The sequence below is a fragment of the Chionomys nivalis genome, chromosome 2 (genome assembly GCF_950005125.1).
Source record: "Chionomys nivalis chromosome 2, mChiNiv1.1, whole genome shotgun sequence".
Lineage (NCBI taxonomy): Eukaryota > Metazoa > Chordata > Mammalia > Rodentia > Cricetidae > Chionomys > Chionomys nivalis.
Genome location: NC_080087.1, coordinates 123,972,169 through 123,989,786, shown reverse-complemented (window position 1 = coordinate 123,989,786; position 17,618 = coordinate 123,972,169). Strand labels below are relative to the sequence as shown.

General features: G+C 43.7%; 1 protein-coding gene across 1 annotated transcript in view; it reads left to right on the top strand.

The window, feature by feature from the left end:
* The window catches only part of Xrcc5 (X-ray repair cross complementing 5), a 102,745-nt gene that overhangs the window by 46,073 nt on the left and 39,054 nt on the right, over positions 1 to 17,618 (top strand). Inside the window, exons 14-16 of the mRNA XM_057762816.1 lie at positions 2,113 to 2,309; positions 14,065 to 14,158; positions 16,167 to 16,236. Of these exons, the coding sequence (XP_057618799.1) occupies positions 2,113 to 2,309; positions 14,065 to 14,158; positions 16,167 to 16,236 (361 nt within the window). The remainder of the gene's footprint in view (positions 1 to 2,112; positions 2,310 to 14,064; positions 14,159 to 16,166; positions 16,237 to 17,618) is intronic.

Below are 17,618 nucleotides of genomic sequence, written 5' to 3'. Positions count from 1 at the left end.
GCAGGATACTGATTCCTAAGTGATATTCACTATCAACCCCAGAATTTTTCTTTCTATAGGATGAAAACTTCTTTATTACATTTTCTTTGTTGTAGGGAAACAGTTGACGGAATAGAGTAAATAATATACATTGTGGTGTGACATTGCAAAAGCTATTCAGCTCTTTTTCCTTCAAGATTACTAATATGCAAGCTGTTTACATGTGGGAATAGGGCAGGGGCAGCTTAGTGACACATGCATGTGCCCAGCATGTGCGAGACCTGGGTCCAAGCCATGGCAATAATAAATGAAATAAATGGGCTGGTTAGAGCCTTCTTCACAGGAGGGACATCGACGAGCTGTCTCACTCCATTTTTTTTCTTAATGGCATCTGGTTGCCTACCTCATGTACTGTTAGAGCAGTTGTTCTCAACCTGTGGGTCATGACCCCTTCTTTTGTGTTGACCCTTTTACTGGGGTCACATATCAGATATCCTGCATATCAGATATTTGCATTAAGATTCATAACAGTAGCAGAATTACAGTTGTGACGTAGCAATGAAAATAATTGTAAGGTTTGGGTCAGCACAGCATGAGGAACTAACTGCACTAAAGAGTTGCAACATCAGGAAGGCTGAGAACCTTTGTGTTAGATACTGACTTTTTGGTCAGATACAAGTGCTGCCGAGCCCTGACTTAGACTAAGGCAGCACAGATGCCCGAGTGGAAGCAGCCTGTGTCCAGTTCACTCACTTGGACGGCGGACAGCCTGCCTCGCTCTTGGTCCTCCCCCACTCTCGGTGCTCCTTTCTGACATCCTTGTTCTCAGTCAGTATCTGCTAGACACTTATTATATGTGGGACATATTCTCTGTGCTTACAGTTTGTCAGTAAACAAGGGATCTCTGTTTTCAAGGGGAAGGGCTAGATAATAAATAAGTGAACTAAGCAATTGGACTATTTTAAATAAATGCTTGAAAAATCACAGAATTGGGAAATGTTAGAGTTTGATTAGGTGATAGCACGGAAGTGGAGAGGCTGGGAAACAATGTCAGGGGAAGTCTTTCTGAGAGAGTAATATCTGAGCAAAGACCAGAATGATAAAAAGGGAACAGGCAGAAGAGACAGGAGGAGTAGTGAGCTAAGGACTCAGAGATAGGAATGAGCTTGGCTCGAGTGAACTCGTCTTTACTTGGTTGTGATTAAGGAGGCAAATGGTAGGGCTAGATTCGGAATCGGGCTGTGTTGTACAGGACTTCCCAGGCTGTGAGAAGGAGCTTGTAGGAGTCACTTTTGTGTCTCCAGAATACTTTACAGAAACAAGGGAGGGAAGTTGTCCATTGGCTCAGTGTCAGGGATTTTTACAGCTGGGAAGGCAGGGTGGAGCAGCTCATTCCATGGTGGGGGCAGCGCATGGTGGAGGGCAGGGAGGAGCATGTTGGAAGCAAGGTTTGGGTAGCGACCTACCGCCACCAGCTTAACCCAGCCCCTGAAGGTCATACTCACCAGCTGGGGAATAAGCTTCAGAACGTGGACCATTTCAGATTTAAAGTGCACCAGAACTCACTTTCAGGTGACACAGGGTCCCGGAGAACAGTGGCAGCAGAAGCTGAGAGACCTGTTAGAAGGTGGCTGGACCAGGAGCAGGCATGAGTGGTGGTGTCTGCAGGGGGGAGGGCGGCAGGTGGAGGTGGGCTCACGGTGTGCTCTCCCTGGTGGCTTGTGTCATATCTTTCAGACTCTCCTGGGGCTCAGAATGGGCAGCTCCCCTTTAGCCTCTGTCTCGAAAACCCAAGTGAAAGAGAAAGCACCTGTGATTAAGGGAAGGAAAAGGTTACTCTGAAAGGCTGGAGTCTTGGAGGGTAGGGAGCTGTGTCTTGGGGAACCTTGGTATTCGCTGAGTGGTTGTAAGATGAGGGCCCTCCTGGAGACTTGCAGAGGGTTTGCTTCTGTGCTCCAGTCTGGTTCATAGCTGTTTTGAGATGTGGCCATTGTCCTCTGAGCCATCCTATTCTGCTTCTTCTGTTTGCCATGGGTCTCAGCCCTTCCAATTAGAGATGAGGGTTGCTGACCAGAGAACAAATCCGTATTGGATGTTGGCATCAGCGCTCTAGCCTTTGTGCTTTCCCTGTAGTGTCTGCTGCACCGGGCCTTACACCCCCAGGACCGTCTGCCCCCAATTCAGCCGCACATTTTGAGTATGCTCAATCCCCCCACTGAGATGAAAGCCAAGTGTGAGATTCCTCTTTCTAAAGTAAAGACCCTTTTCCCTCTGACGGAAGCCATCAAGAAAAAGGATCAAGTGACTGCTCAGGACATTTTCCAAGACAAGTGAGTATTTGCTGTAGTTACCTTTGATATTTATAGCAATGCGGGGTGGGGGGGTGGGGCAAGTCTGGAATTATGGTGCTGCCCAGGGTTTTCTGGAATCACAGAGGAGGTCAGCACAGCTTTTTACTCCTTGTGTGGGAATACTAAGTTCTCATACCTGTCCATTAGAGTCATAGGTTATCCTTAATGTCCACCTGGGCTCAACCTTCTGGCATGGGTTGGCTTTTGCATCAACAGTAAAGTTTCTGTGAATTATACATAGGAAGGCTAAACAGATTTGTGAATACTCAAAGCTGAATTTCCCCCTTTTTAAACAATTTTTTATTTTATGTTTATTTCTGTGTGTGTAGGTCAGAGAACAACTTATGGATGTTGTTTCTTTCTTTCTTCCATATGGGTTTCAGGATCAAATTCAAGCTGTCCGGCTTGGCCACAGGTCATCCTGCTGGTCGTGAATTGTCCCCTTTCTAAAGTAAAGAGCTGGGGATGGCAGGAGCAGGCTGGGCTTCATGAGGTTTCTGTGGTGGTGGTGAAGTGTCAGTAAGATCTTTGGAGGGAAACTGAGGAGAACAGTGAAAGCCATGGCCCATTAGCTGCTCTGCTAGCGCGTCCCTGACATGCTGACTTTGGTATAGGGGAGGTCTCTGCAGGCTAAGGAGTGAAATACATTTCGTATGATATGTCAGCCCAGCTTGCAGACGGCTGATTAGTGTTTCTCTTCACATTTCATTCAGAATCTATATTAATTTCCATATAAACAAAAGTAAGCCAGAAGAAATTGTTCACTATCTAGAATCCTTTGGGTTTGCGACATTGACTGGTTGTTGGTGAGTTTTTTCTTAAGCAAGTCAAAGTAATATTTCTTTCTGTTGCCTTTTGAGATTTGACATCAGACCATGACCCCCCGCTGCCCCGTTTTCTTCTCTTTCCTTCCCACAGCTGTATCTTCATTGACAAAGTAAGGCTTGCTATTTATAAATACCCAGTGGAAAAGGATGAGTAATTTCCAGAAACTTCATTGGTTTCTATAAATCAATGTTTGGTGAGTTATTGTACAAGTGGAATAGAAAGCTTTGCATTTTTCATAGCTTCCCAGAGGTAAACAGCCCAAGCTTTGTCAGAATTGAAAGAAAAAAAAACAAAACAAAACTGGATTGATTCTGTTCATGAACCCCTATGGCACCCCAGAGAGGCTTATGGCTCTTTTGTTCTACTGCCTTCTACACAGGAAGCTTCTCCTAAAAAATGCACTTCGCCTCCATCTTCCTCTGCCCGTACACCACGGGAGCCAATTCACAGCAGCTCCTTACTCTAGTCTCACCGCCATCACAGGGCCAGTCGCTCCCGGCATTAAACTCCAGTGCGTGATCTTGATTACCTTCTGGTACTGTGGGAAAGCAATGGACCCTTCCTTCCCTTCTTTTGATTAAAATGTAAATTAGCTGGTTAAAACCCAAGCCACAGAGACCCAGAAGGCTGTTGTGCTGTGACCTGATCCCTGCAGGGACTGCACCTTCAGCTGTGGTCCTGTCACTCCTTGCTCTGGAAGCCTGGGTACTCTGCTGTCTTTGCTCCTGTGGTAGTGTGCAACACAGACCAGCCATCGCCCGGGCCTGGGAACTAGCTCAGGCGTGCGTGCTTGCACACTTCCTGCTCTCTACCGTTTATTCTCAGAAGCCTGCCTTAGTCCTTAAGAACTGTAGGAGCAATGAATTTAGCACATATTTACTTCGCACCTTCTCTGTCCACGGATGATTCAGTGTCTTTCACATGGATTATAAAACCCTCCATTTTAATGAAAAGGTTTCAGTTAATCTTAAAGGTTATTCTAGGAGGAAAAACCAGATTGCTAGTACTAAGCTGCATTTTGTAATTTTTTTTTGTATTTATTTTTGTATTTTGTATTTGTATTTAACCATCCTTGAATCCAGTTTACCTATTTTTAGTAGACAGATAAAGGGCTAAGATTTGGGAGTGATAGTTGTCTACTGAGGAAATTTTTATTTATTTATTTATTTTTTAAAAATTTATTTATTTATTATGTATACAATATTCTGTCTGTGTGTATGCGTGCAGGCCAGAAGAGGGCACCAGACCCCATTACAGATGGTTGTAAGCCACTATGTGGTTGCTGGGAATTGAACTCAGGACCTTTGGAAGAGCAGGCAATGCTCTTAACCTCTGAGCCATCTCTCCAGCCCTATTTATTTATTTATTAAAGATTTCTGCCTTCTCCCCGCCACCACCTTCCATTTCCCTCCCCCTCCCCCATCAAGTCCCCCTCCCTCATCATCCCTAAGAGTAATCCGGGTTCCCTGCCCTGTGGGAAGTCCAAGGACCACCCAGCTCCATCCAGGTCTAGTAAGGTGAGCATCCAAACTGCCTAGGCTCCCACAAAGCCAGTACGTGCAGTAGGATCAAAAACCCATTGCCATTGTTCTTGAGTTCTCAGTAGTCCTCATTGTCTGTTATGTTCAGCAAGTCCGGTTTTATCCCATGCTTTTTCAGACCCAGGCCAGCTGGCCTTGGTGAGTTCCTGATAGAACATCTCCATTGCACCCCTCGCTGGTTAAAAAAAAGTCTTACATAAGGAGTTACTAGTTTTTATACCAGTAACTTGATAGGATTTCGGTTAAATAATTTTATCTGTGTAAGAATTTCTTCCTCGCCGGGCGGTGGTGGCGCACGCCTTTAATCCCAGCACTTGGGAGGCAGAGGTAGGCGGATCTCTGTGAGTTCGAGACCAGCCTGGTCTACAAGAGCTAGTTCCAGGACAGGCTCCAAAACCACAGAAACCCTGTCTCGAAAAACCAAAAAAAAAAAAAAAAAAGAATTTCTTCCTCTAAATACAGGGCAGGCAAGATGAATCATAGGGTAAAGATTCTTGCTTGGCAAGCCTGGCTGCCTGCAGGTAGGTGTAGAAAACTAGCTCAATAGAGTGGTCCTATGACCTCCCCACCACGGCACATGCCCCTCGCCAATAATAATCGAAAAAATTGCAAACAGTCTCATTTCAAGAGATACCATGGCAACAAACTCCAGTGGTTAAGCACTCTGAACTGTTGGGAGAGAAGTCAGTCATCTGAAGTCAGCGACATGCTGTCATTCTGAGAACACAACACAGCTGAGAAAGTGCTGTTCTCTGTAGCCTATCGGATTCCTTGTGCTTGTGGGTGTGGTGTCCTTGTTTCTAAAGGGAAAGAGCTCTGTTACCCCCTGCCTGGAGTACCACATTATACTACCTGCCGTCTGCGTTGTCTGAGAGCCTCGTCTCTTCATGGTGGCATATTCCTTGAAGTGAAAGTATCATCTCTTGGACAGGTGTTGCAGCAGAGCTGGGACATCTGAAGTCCAGCCCTGTGGACACGACACACACTTGACCTTGCTTTCTTTCGGACTCTGCACAGATCATCTGAGGCCTGCTGTTCTTTTCAAGTTCCCTGAGACTTCTCTCCCCATTCACCCTCAGCAGACAGCTTCATCTGACTCATGTTCCAGACTTGAGAGTCCAAAGTCAGCCTGCGTGAGTTAGCTCCCGTTACTGTGTGGCTGTAGGCAGAAGGTGCTTATTCTGTTTCCTCATGAGTGAAATAGGGATGGTAGCAATACCTGTCTCATAGGTTTACCAGAAGGCTGTTTACCTAGAACCCAACACAGCACCTATCCTATCCTATCTTATGCTATCCTGTCCTATCCTATCCTGTCTTATCATATTGTATCGTATCGTATCGTATCGTATCCTATCCTTGTTCCCTATTGTATCCTATCGTATTCTATCGTATCCTGTCCTGTCCTGTCTGTCCTGGCAGTGCTTGTCACTAGACAGTCTCCTAAAGACCCTCATCATATCACTAACACATTATCAATGACAACAGTAGTAGTGATTTCATAGAGAAAGTTGAGGCTAGGTGGGTTCTTCTCAGTTTTATGGACCGTCTAATCTACTTTACAGTCACCTTTACTTCCTTTTCTCCAGGCCCAATGGACATAGGACACTGCATCCTTCACCCTTCACTTTCCTTGTAGCCTGAGCTGCCATCTGTGGTCGTATCTGTTATCCACTAATAATGTCTTCTTTCCTCTGTCCCCCATCTTCTTCATGTTAGCATTCCTTTCATCTAAACAAAACAATCACTCCAGACTCCTCCCTCGAGTGCTACTTGTTACTAATTGCTGTTCTAATCGCAGTTCCTTCTGCAGGGTGGGCCTGTTGGAAGAATAGTCTACACCACTGCTTTTCTCCGCTCGTTCTCCTTTTCTCCGCTGCCTCTCTGAGGATCCAAAGGCTAGAACTGCTTCAGTTCCCTTTAGCCTTGCAGCCCTTTTCTTCAGTGACTTTTCTCTTTGTAGCATTTGACATCGCCAATTATTCTTCCCTCTTGAAACTTGTGTATCTCCCCTAAGCTTTCAGATTTTTCTTCCTAATCTTTCAAAACCCTGCCAGATTCCTCTGATGCTTTCTTTCTTTGCCAACCTTGCATGAGTTGTGTATCTAGTCTTGTCCTCAGAACAGCTGCATTTACTGAACACGGTATGACGTGAGGTGCCTTCCTCATGCTGTCTGCTTAGATCCTCTGGCCATCCTATGAAATAGGTTGCTTTGTTGATGCCATCTTAAGTCTGAGAAGGCTAGGGATTGGAGAAAAGGAACAACTTGCCTGAGATTTCAGTTGGTAAGGGTTGGAGGAAGGATTTAATAAATGTGAGCAGTCTGAATCCAGAGCTTACTCAGCCATAATACCATTTTGCCTGCACAACATAGGTCTCACACCATTGACATTTTATGTACAGGGCTTCAAAAACCACAAAGTCCGTCTGAATTCCATCCATGGTGCCTCAGGTGTCTGTATCTCAAATTCTGTGTGTACAGAAATGGCTCCTGCACTGTCTTTCTCCCAGCATGCTTCTTTGCAGTGCCTCTCCGGGCTGTTATTTCCTGTTTCAGAGGATGGCACCTGCTTTCTTGGGAGTCATCCCTTTCTTTAACCTTCCGTGTCTAATTGGTTTACCAAGCTGTATTAAATTTAACCCAAATTTGCTCCTTTTAGTTCAGGTTAGTATAGTGGCTAATGACATTGATTTTGGAGTCAGGTAGGTTTGAATCTAAACCCAGGCATTTCCCCTTACTGGCATTTGGAATTGGCAGGTTTAGCTGTGCTGTGCAAAACAGATACCTGCATTTGATGGGCCTTCATCTGCTCATCTCCAGAAGACAGTGACAGTAGATAATCCTGAGGGCTGCTACACAGCTTTAGCGAGATCATTGAACCGTGCTTGGCTTAGTGACTGGCTCTTTAGCCTTTAATAGCATTTCACAGCAGCATTGCCTTGGCGGGTCTTGTGCCTTCTGTTTTAGCCTGTCTTACTGATAGCCAATTTCCTTCCTTGTAGTCTCATTCCTTTCCAAACACTCTGCTCCCTCAGCAAGTCTTGTGTTTCTTTTTTCAACATTTCCTGGTTTACTGTAAGAGATGTGAGCAATGAAGAGGAAGAGGTGCACAGAGTGAGGTATTTAGGAAGGCCTCCAAGCTTCTGAGCCTTTGAGGAGCCATGATCTGGGACCCTTCATTTGTTCAGCTGTTCAGAGGCTGTCTGAACCCCACCTTTTCAATTTTTTAAAAACTAAAATAATTTATGTGCATGGGTGCTTTGGCTGCATATGTGTCTGTGCCCCATGTGCATGTAGTGCCCACAGAAGCCAGAAGAAGGTGTGGGATCCCTATAACTGGAGTTGCAGACAGTTGTAAGCCCCGTGTGGTGCTGGAAGCTGAACTTCAATCCTCTGGACGAGCAGCCAGTGCTCTTAACTAAGCAGAGCCATCTCTCCAGCCCCACTTTGTGAGCTTTTGAAAATTTTAATACATAGGCAAGATTGATTATCTCAGTGGCCATTGGTGAGCAGTTTAACCTTTGGGCTCCCTCATCAGAGTGGGTGGAGTAGAAATTCTTAACTTTCTAAGGCCACTTTACTCTTTTTAGTAATCTCTGCTGATTACTTCTCTTTTGAGTTTTTCAAGAAAGGGTTTCTCTGTAGCTTTGGGGCCTTTCCTGGAACTAGATCTTGTAGACGAGGCTGGCCTCAAACTCACAGAGATCCACTTGTCTCTGCCTCCTGAGTGCTGGGATTAAAGGCATACGTTATCACCACCCAGCTCTGATTACCTTTTTCTGAGATACCCAGAGGCTGCCAGCTGATTAGAGAGAAGTTTAAAATAAATTATTACTTTTTTTAAAATCTATGTGTGTGTATGTGTTGGGGGGGTTGGGAAATATGCCTGCACTGTGGTACACATGTCCAAGGACAACCTGTGGAGTTGATTCTCTCCTGTCATCTGGGTCCTGGAACTTGAATTCAGGTTGTCAGGCTTGGTGGCAGGTGCATTTATCCCCTGACTCATCTTTTTAGCCTGAGTGGATGTTTTATATTTTAAAAAAGAGTTGGACCACATCACGGCTGCTTAAAGTTCTTTAATGCCATTATTCTTAATCCCACCCCCATGTGATGGACTCATTTGATACAAAACTATGAACCTTTCCCCAGAAAAGTGCCCTTACACTCCACATACCAAACAAGATTTCAATAGTTCTGATTCTTCCTTTTTTTTTTTTTTTTTTTTTTTTTTTTTGAGATAGGTTTCTCTGTGTAGCCCTAGCTGTCCTGGAACTCACTCTGTAGATCAGGCTGGCTTTGAACTCACAGAGATTGACCTGCCTCTGCCTCTCCAGTGCTGGGATTAAAGGTGTGCACTACCACTGCTCAGTTTAGTTCTTATTCTTTTTTATTGAGCTCTACATTTTTCTCTGCTCCCCTCCCTGCCTCTACCCCCCACTTCAACCCTCTCCCAAGGTCCCCATGCTCCCAATTTACTAAGGAGATCTTGTCTTTTTCTACTTCCCATGTAGATTAGATCCATGTATGTATCTCTTAGGATCCACATCTCTCTAAGATTGTGATTTGTAGGCTGGTTTTCTTTATGTTTAAAAACCACTTATGAGTGAATGCATATAATTGTCTTTCTGTGTCTGGGTTACCTCACTCAAAATGATGTTTTCTAGCTCCATCCATTTTCCTGCAAAATTCAAGCTGTTGCTATTTTTTTCTGTTGTGTAGTACTTCATTGTGTAAATGTACCACATTTTCCTTATCCATTCTTTGGTCGAGGGGCATTTCGGTTGTTTCCAGGTTCTGGCTATGAACATAGCTGAGCACATATCCTTGTGGCACGATTGAGTATCCTTTGGATATATACCCCAAAGTGGTATTACTGGGTCTTGAAGTGGGTTGTTTCCTAATTTTCTGTTAAATCTTCATACTGACATCCAAAGGGGCTGTACCAGCTTCCATTCCCACCAGCAATGCAGAAGTGTTCCCTTTTCCCCACAACCTCTCCAGCATAAGTTGTCATCAGTGTTTTTGATCTTGGCCATTCTTACAGGTGTAAGATGGAATCTCAGAGTTGTTTTGACTCGCATTTCTCTGATGACTAAGGATGTTGAGCATTTCCTTAAGTGCCTTTCAGCCATTTTAGATTCCTCTGTTGAGAGTTCTCTGTTTAGTTCTGATTCTTAAACTGCATATTAGTCTTGTTTTCAGTCGCCTCCTCCTACTTGCCACCTAAGGTGATCAGACTATTACACAAAGGGAGAGTCCAGCAGACAGAAGTCTACACAGTCCCGCTACCTTGAAAACACTATTGCTTTCCTTACCCTTGCTGCTTTGGTTGGGGATTGACTCCAGTGCCTCACACGTGTGCTCTGTCAGTGGATCGTACCCCCAGCCCCCTTCCATTTCTGCTCTCTCTAGCCCTTCCAGCTGCATCCTGCGCCGCAGCTGGTACCGTCACTTGCTAGATGTGATGTGTTTCTTAGCACAGTATTTTGTCTGTGTTTGTATTTACCTTTCTTAAATTTGTCCTTGTTGGAAGTATTGAGAACACAATTAATGTTTGCAAATTCAGGATTTAGAATCTAGCTCAATGGATGACACATAAATGCTGTATATACATTTTGCTACCAATTACCAAGTGTTTATGTATTTCTGAAAGTATTTTGCTAATGGTCCCATCATCCTAATGCAGCACTGTTAAGGTTTGTGTGTCCATGTGGCTGCATGGGTAGTTTCTGCTTTCTGGGGTGTAGTATCTTCATAGATAATTCAGAGATTATCATTGTCCTTTCCCATTTCACATAGATGTCGTGAGTATTAAATGCAAAATTTATAATACTACTATTAATTGCTTGACCTTGAAACTGTTGACCATATTATTTCCTGGGCAGTTTTTACCTGCTAGATACAGGGAATATGGTACATACACTATATACTTTTATCCTTCCTTTCCTCAAATCTTCTTTTAGAGGCCTAAGAAACCCTTCATGTGATTTAACTCCACAGGACTTAGTGTGACACTTTGTATATGTAACACTTCATTCTTTTTTTTTTTTTAAATATTTATTTATTATGTATACAATATTCTGTCTGTGTGTATGCCTGCAGGCCAGAAGAGGGCACCAGACCTCATTACAGATGGTTGTGAGCCACCATGTGGTTGCTGGGAATTGAACTCAGGACCTTTGGAAGAGCAAGCAATGCTCTTAACCTCTGAGCCATCTCTCCAGCCCCCACTTCATTCTTTTTAAAAAAGATTTGTATTTATTTTTATTCTTTGAGAGTTTTGAGTTTCATAAAACACGTTCTGATCATAGTCAACCCTCTTCCTCCAACTTTTCCTGGATCTACCCCATTCCCTACCCACCCAAGTTTGTGACTTAAAAAAAAGTCTTAAAGACCAATTTGTGCTGGCCAAATGTTGGATTTGCTTCTTCCGCTGGAGGCAGAGAGAAAAGACAGAGGCATTTATCTGATGCAGAAAGGCGCGCAGAAATCCGGGCAGGATATGTGCTCCTTAGGCAGGTCCAGATTTGTTCCTTCATTTATTCATTCATTAATTTTTATGAGTGTTTGCCTGCATGTATGTATATGCACCACGTGTGTTTCTGTCTGTGAAGGCCAGAAGAGGATGCTAATTCCTGAAACTGGAATTACGTACAGACACTGGTGATCTATCGTGTCAGTCCTGGGAATCAAACCTGTATCTTTGCAAGAACAGCAAATGCTCTTAATCACTGAGTCATCTCTCAGTGTTGCTTCTTGTTATTATATGTTAATTTGTGTTTAGGAAGAGGATAGTTGATATACTAAAGGTAATTTCCGTTGCTGTGCTTTCATTAGGAGAAAAGTGAAGCTCAGCTGAGTGGTAACTCCGTAAGTAAGTAAACTCTAAAATCTAGATTATATCCTAGAATCAAATCATATGCCTGTACCAAGAAGACGTGAAAGGCTGAGACTAGGGCTGGCAAGATGGCTCAGCAGACAAAAGCATTTGCTGTACAAGCCTGGTGGCCTAAGTTGGATTCCTAGAATTCACAGTGGAGAGAGAACCAGCTGCCTCATGTCCTCTGACCTCTACATGTAAGCTGTAGCATGTGGATACCTACACACACACACACACATACACACGAAGGAGGAGGAGGAGGAAGAGGAGGAGGAGGAGGAGGAGGAGGAGGAGGAGGAGGAGGAGGAGGAGAATAAGTTAAAATTTCAAATAAAAAATCTACAAAACACTGAACCTGGAAGCCAGGTATATTTGTCCCCAGATCATCACCTGTGTTCTGTTCCTGTCTCTGGTGCAGTCCAGTTGCAGTGGCTGGCTCTGGCTTGTTTTCACACTCTGTCGGTTGGAATTGCCTCCCTCTGGTCTGTGTCCTTCTCTTCCATGTCTGCTGTCGGCCCTTACGCACTTGTACACTTCTAGGAAGGGAAAAGCAGTGATGACTTCGCCCTTACACCGCCTGCCCTCGTCCTATTGTCCTCTCTCCTCTCTGCTTCTCAAAGGGATATGTCAGTGAATAGAAGTTTTAGGTCACACGCAGCTTATGACTGTGCTGATTATTCTGCGAGTCCCTGTAAGAGAGGGTTCCTTATTTAATCCAGTTTCTGCCTACCTAATTTTTTCTTCATTTTTAAAATTCATTATTTGAGGGTAGGGATTTGAGCAAAAAGTCAATACATTTTGAAATAATAGCATTGAAAATCTTTAATAGAGGGAAGGGTGCCTGGCATGCACAAGACTTTGAGTTTGATTCCCAGCACTACCCACACTGCCCAACTTCACCAAAGGAGAGGGAGCTCATAAAGAGATTTTAGCTATTCCCATTACAATTAAAGAAGAAAAGAGCAGGGTAAAGTAATGTGTGTATTCATTAGCTCCAGTTAGTCATACCACAATAACTTTTCTTGTTTTAAAACATTGTTATTTTTGACATACATAGTTTGTCAATTAAAATAGATTATTTATTGGTATATATGTATGTGTGTACATTTGTATGCATGTTTGTATGTATATGCACATTAATGTGCAGAAGCCAGAGTACAACTGTGGATGTCATTTCTCTGGCAACATCCACATTTAAAAAAATTTTCCTGAGACAAGATCTCTCACTGGCCTGTGGCTCACCACGTAAGTTAAGATTCCCAAGGGTCCACCTGTCTCTACTTCCCAAACACTAGAACTACAGTGTATCATTATGACACAGAGACACATACACAGTCCCCCACCATACATCACAAACACACCACACACACGTGCACACATGCACACATTTACACAATACATCTGTACACATACACACAAGCATGCACATGTGTACACACACACAAAACCACACAAAAACACATGCACACACACATATATATACACATACCACACTACCACATATATACACCACACATACCACACACACACACACACACATACCATGAGCTCTAAGAAATTGAACTCAGGTCTGTCTGCTTGAGTCATCTCCCCAGCTCTAACTAGAACATAGTTACAAATTCATTAGTTACTAATTCATTAGAACATAGTTACAAATTCATTAGTTACTAATTTCAGTTGTTTCTTGTTGGCTGCCCTTAGCCTACACTTACTATTTCTTCAGGAGAAAATTCTTCATGTCTTTGTGTGGGGGAGATGATGGGTAGGGACTTTGGATTGGATTTCTTTTTCTTCTGTGATTACCTTAACGTCCTCATGACTTTGGAGCCAGCATGTTATTAAAGCCAGTATGTTACTTGAGGCAGATGTTTGATAGCCTTTCTTGGAGCGATCTTTCCTTGGCACATTGATGGATGCTATTGGACTTTGTTAGCACCATGCCTAAACAGAATCAGGGCTGTAAGAAGGAAATTAAAAGGTGTGCTTTGAAGAAAACATTTAAGACTTGAAAAAGAAGTTTTTGCATATTTAACTTATGACACTTTAATTAGAAGCTTATAGAAATCTTACATAGGTTAGTACAGTGGGGAAGGTGGATTTTTGAGCCACAAAGTTCTGTGTACGCAAATTCTGGATTCTGAGATGGGTTCAGGAAGCTGGCTTGTGTACAGATGGATTTCTTAGTTAATGTCCAACCCCGTTACCTGTGCTTGCCATGACGTCTTTCTCATGTACCCCGTGATGCAACTAGGGGCTGCTGCCTTCGGTACCACTGTGAAACAAAGCCCACACTACTCCAAGGCCTCCTGTCAGGGCCCCAGGGCTGCGAGGAGAGGCCTGCTATTTGTCTAAACGTTATGTTTGTTTACTTTAGATTGAAAAATAGCTTTACACTTTTCACATAAAATATCTGATGTATTGTATTTTTGTTTTGTTTTATTTTGTTTTAAGGGGGAAATTTTACCTGTTTCTTTCCTTTCTAGTCAAGAAGAGGGGCCTGCCGCTAAAAAATGTAAGACTGAGAAAGAAGAAACTCACATCAGTATTTCCAGCCTGGCTGAAGGGAATGTCACCAAGGTAAACTGAGCTCTTCCGGTGTCCCTCCCTCCCACTGCAGGGAGGCCAAGACTTGGGCTTGATGAGTCTGCTGGCATGCCACTTTCTCCGATCCTTTCTGTCTGTGAACCATATGGACCCACCCCATGTTCTTCCTTTCTTCCTGGAAGTAACTAGTAGTGAATGGCACATGGAATTACCTGTCTGTCTGCAGTAAACAGCTCTGAGTAAGATGTGGAGCATAGCACTCAGTGGCAGCTCTCCTGTGCAGATTTTCTTACTGGCTTCATTTCACAGTTCTCCATTTAGTAAAGATGACAGGGGTAAGTAGGGGATGGCTAATGATCTGAGTCTGATTCCCCAAATACATAGAATTGGAGTCAGTGTACCATTTCTATCTTTTTCCTAGTGTAAAACTTCAGAGGTGGGAGAGGTGGCTCGGATGGTTCAGACCACCCGTGTTCTGTTCTCAGCACCCACGTGGGGTGGCTCATAACCCTCGAATCCAACAGTTCTGGCCTTCATTAGTGCTTGCTCTCATGTGCACAAACCCACACACAGATACACACATGTAATTAAAAAGTAATAAAAATAAACCTAACAAAACCCCTTTCAAAACAGAATTTGCAAGGTGACAACTTTCCAAATCAAATTCCCTTTGATCCTGAGAGTTTCTTTTGGTGAGAAAGAAGGTTTTTGGAACTTGGAATGTATTAACTTCATATATGCAGCATTGTTTTGAATCAGCAGATCATAGCGTTTCCCCAGTTAGCAAAGTCAAACAAAAATGTGCCAGAAAAATCAAAAGTCTGAACAGTGATTTGGGCTTCGTGGGAATCTTCTGTAGTATTGAAAAGTCATAACCTCATGCTCTGAGCACTTTCCTCACACTGGTCCAAGCCAAGCAGGGATAATGTATTTTCTAGTAAAGTTTATCAGTGCTCACAGGAAGCCCTCACAGAGCTAAGTGCTGCAGAGGCCTTCTTAGGGTTGAGATTAATGCAGATTAAAGACAGAGGTGTGATCAGAGAGAGTTGTACTGCAATACATCTGTATATATGATCTTATTTTTTAAAAGGATATGTTCAGTATGGGCATATTTATGTATTCTACCAAAACATCAATGTCAAAGGGCTAGTAGCAGCTCCCCCTGCCCCAGTAGTTCAATGACTTAAGCTTTTGACTGCTGTTTCTCATGTCATCATAATGGGAAAATTATTTAGTATGACCTCACGTGACAATGCCCTCTCTTTCCTACTTGGTGATCAGAATGCACAGGTGGTCTGTTTTTGTATGTGTACATGTTTGCATACATGCACGTGTGCATGCCATAATGTACATGTAGAAATAAGACAACTGGCAGGAGTTGGTTTTCTCTGTCTATCATGTGGATCCTGGGGATTGAACTCAGGGCATTAGGCTTGGCAGCAAAGTACCTTTACCTGGTGAGCCATCTTGCCCATCCCTGAATCTTCTTTTAACAGAATCCTGGAAGTCATAATGATAGAAAGGCCTTCTTTTTTGTTTTCAAGAGCACACTTACTCCATTAAGCCATCTGTCTTGCTTGAGATGTGATGGTTGGTTTTAGCTGTCAACATGACATAACCTAGAATCATCTGGGAATTGAGTCTCAGAGAGAAATTGTTTAGGTCAGGTTGACCTGTGGGCATGATTATGGGGGATTAGCCCACTTACAGTAATTGAGGTGGGACAGCCTGCCCACTGCAGGTGACACCATTCCCTAGGAACTTCACAGACTGCAGAAAGCCAGCTGAGCTCTCCCATGCAGACATTACTTGCTCTCTTTTCCTGGTTATGAATATGCTATGACCAGACTCCCTCAGAGGCCTTTCCCTGTGACTTGCCTGCTGTGATTGACTGTAATCCGCAACTGTGAGTCAAATCAACACTCTTGTGGAAGTTGCTTTTGTCAGGGTGTGTTATCACAGCGGCCGGAATGAAACTAAGATGTGGGATATTGCCAAAACCTTACGTGACCTGCAGTGTGTTTCTCTGCGTCTGCTCTAGGTTGGAAGTGTGAATCCTGTTGAAAACTTCCGTGCTCTAGTGAGACAGAAGATTATCAGCTTTGAGGAAGGTAAGTGGCGTGCCACTCACTTGGTGTTCAAGAGGAAGTAGTTAGTCCGGCTGATGTAAAGTCCAGATGAGGAGCTGTGGTGTTTCCTTGCAATACGTTCACAGCATTCGTCTGCACTGGCAGATCTGTGCCGCTTGCCAGGGCTCACGGAATTGGCATCATGAGCACAGTGGGTCGGGGACTGGGGTGGTCAATACAGCACAGATCGACCCAAGCAAAGATGAAACTACGGTGCCAGGCTCCCTATTGCAGAAGCTTTGCATCACAACTATGGAACGTTTATTTCCATCTTAAAGTTCTTTGGTGTCCTGTGAGTAAGGTTGATCCCATCTTGTCTTCTGAGGCACAGTTCTTGCCCCTGTCCCAAGAGTGTGGGCCCCATCTGTGTAGTCTCAGAAGCACTTCACTGGCGTTCCCAGACTCGATCCTTTTCACGTGACCTTGTTCCTCACCTTTTCTTGTCATTTAGAACCTACAGTTCCATTTATGTTGTGACTATTATCGAAAACAGTTTTTAAAATTGATTGGAGGGTAGTGATATTCACTAATTCCATTCCTCTTCGTGTTCTCTTACAAGACAGCAGATGACAGTTGGTAAGCCTGTAGGCTTGTTTCCACGTTCAGTCTGGACATTCATCTTTGCTACCCAGAGTCAGGCAGTTCCTGGCTGTCTTTTCTCTGTGTCTGTGTTTTCATGTATGCTTAGAAATTTCTCTTCCAGCCGGGCGATGGTGGCGCACGCTGGAGGCAGAGGCAGGTGTATCTCTGTGAGTTCGAGGCCAGCCTGGTCTACAAGAGCTAGTTCAGGACAGGAACCAAAAGCTACGAAGAAACCCTGTCTCGAAAATTAAAAAAAAAGAAAGAAAGAAAGAAAGAAAGAAAGAAAGAAAGAAAGAAAGAAAGAAAGAAATTTCTCTTCCAGTGTGACAACTTTGTAGTGGAAAACTGACTACTGAACATGTTCCCAAGCATAGGTGTGAAATCTGGGGTCTGACAAGATGCCTGGCTTGCCATGCCCAAAGACAAGCTTACTGTGGGAAGCCTCAGAGAACATGGCCTGTCACCAGGTCAGATCCTATTGGCAGGAACATCAAAGGCCAAGTTCATGATCATTTGCTGACAAAGACCAACTTTGTGGTCATAGTAATCTGCAGACAGAAAATGTCTATGTATGGTCTATGTATGGTCTATGTTTGGGATAGAAGAAGAGGCTTTTGTTATGTTAAGTGTTACTATATAGGAAAAGAGCCTTTGAGTTGTAAGACAGAAGAACATGCCGTCTAAGCTGGGCCTGGCGGCTCACATCTTTAATCCCAGAGCTCTGGAGGCAGAGGTAGGTGGATCCTCTGAGTTCCAGGCCAGTCTGGTCTACAGAGCGAGTT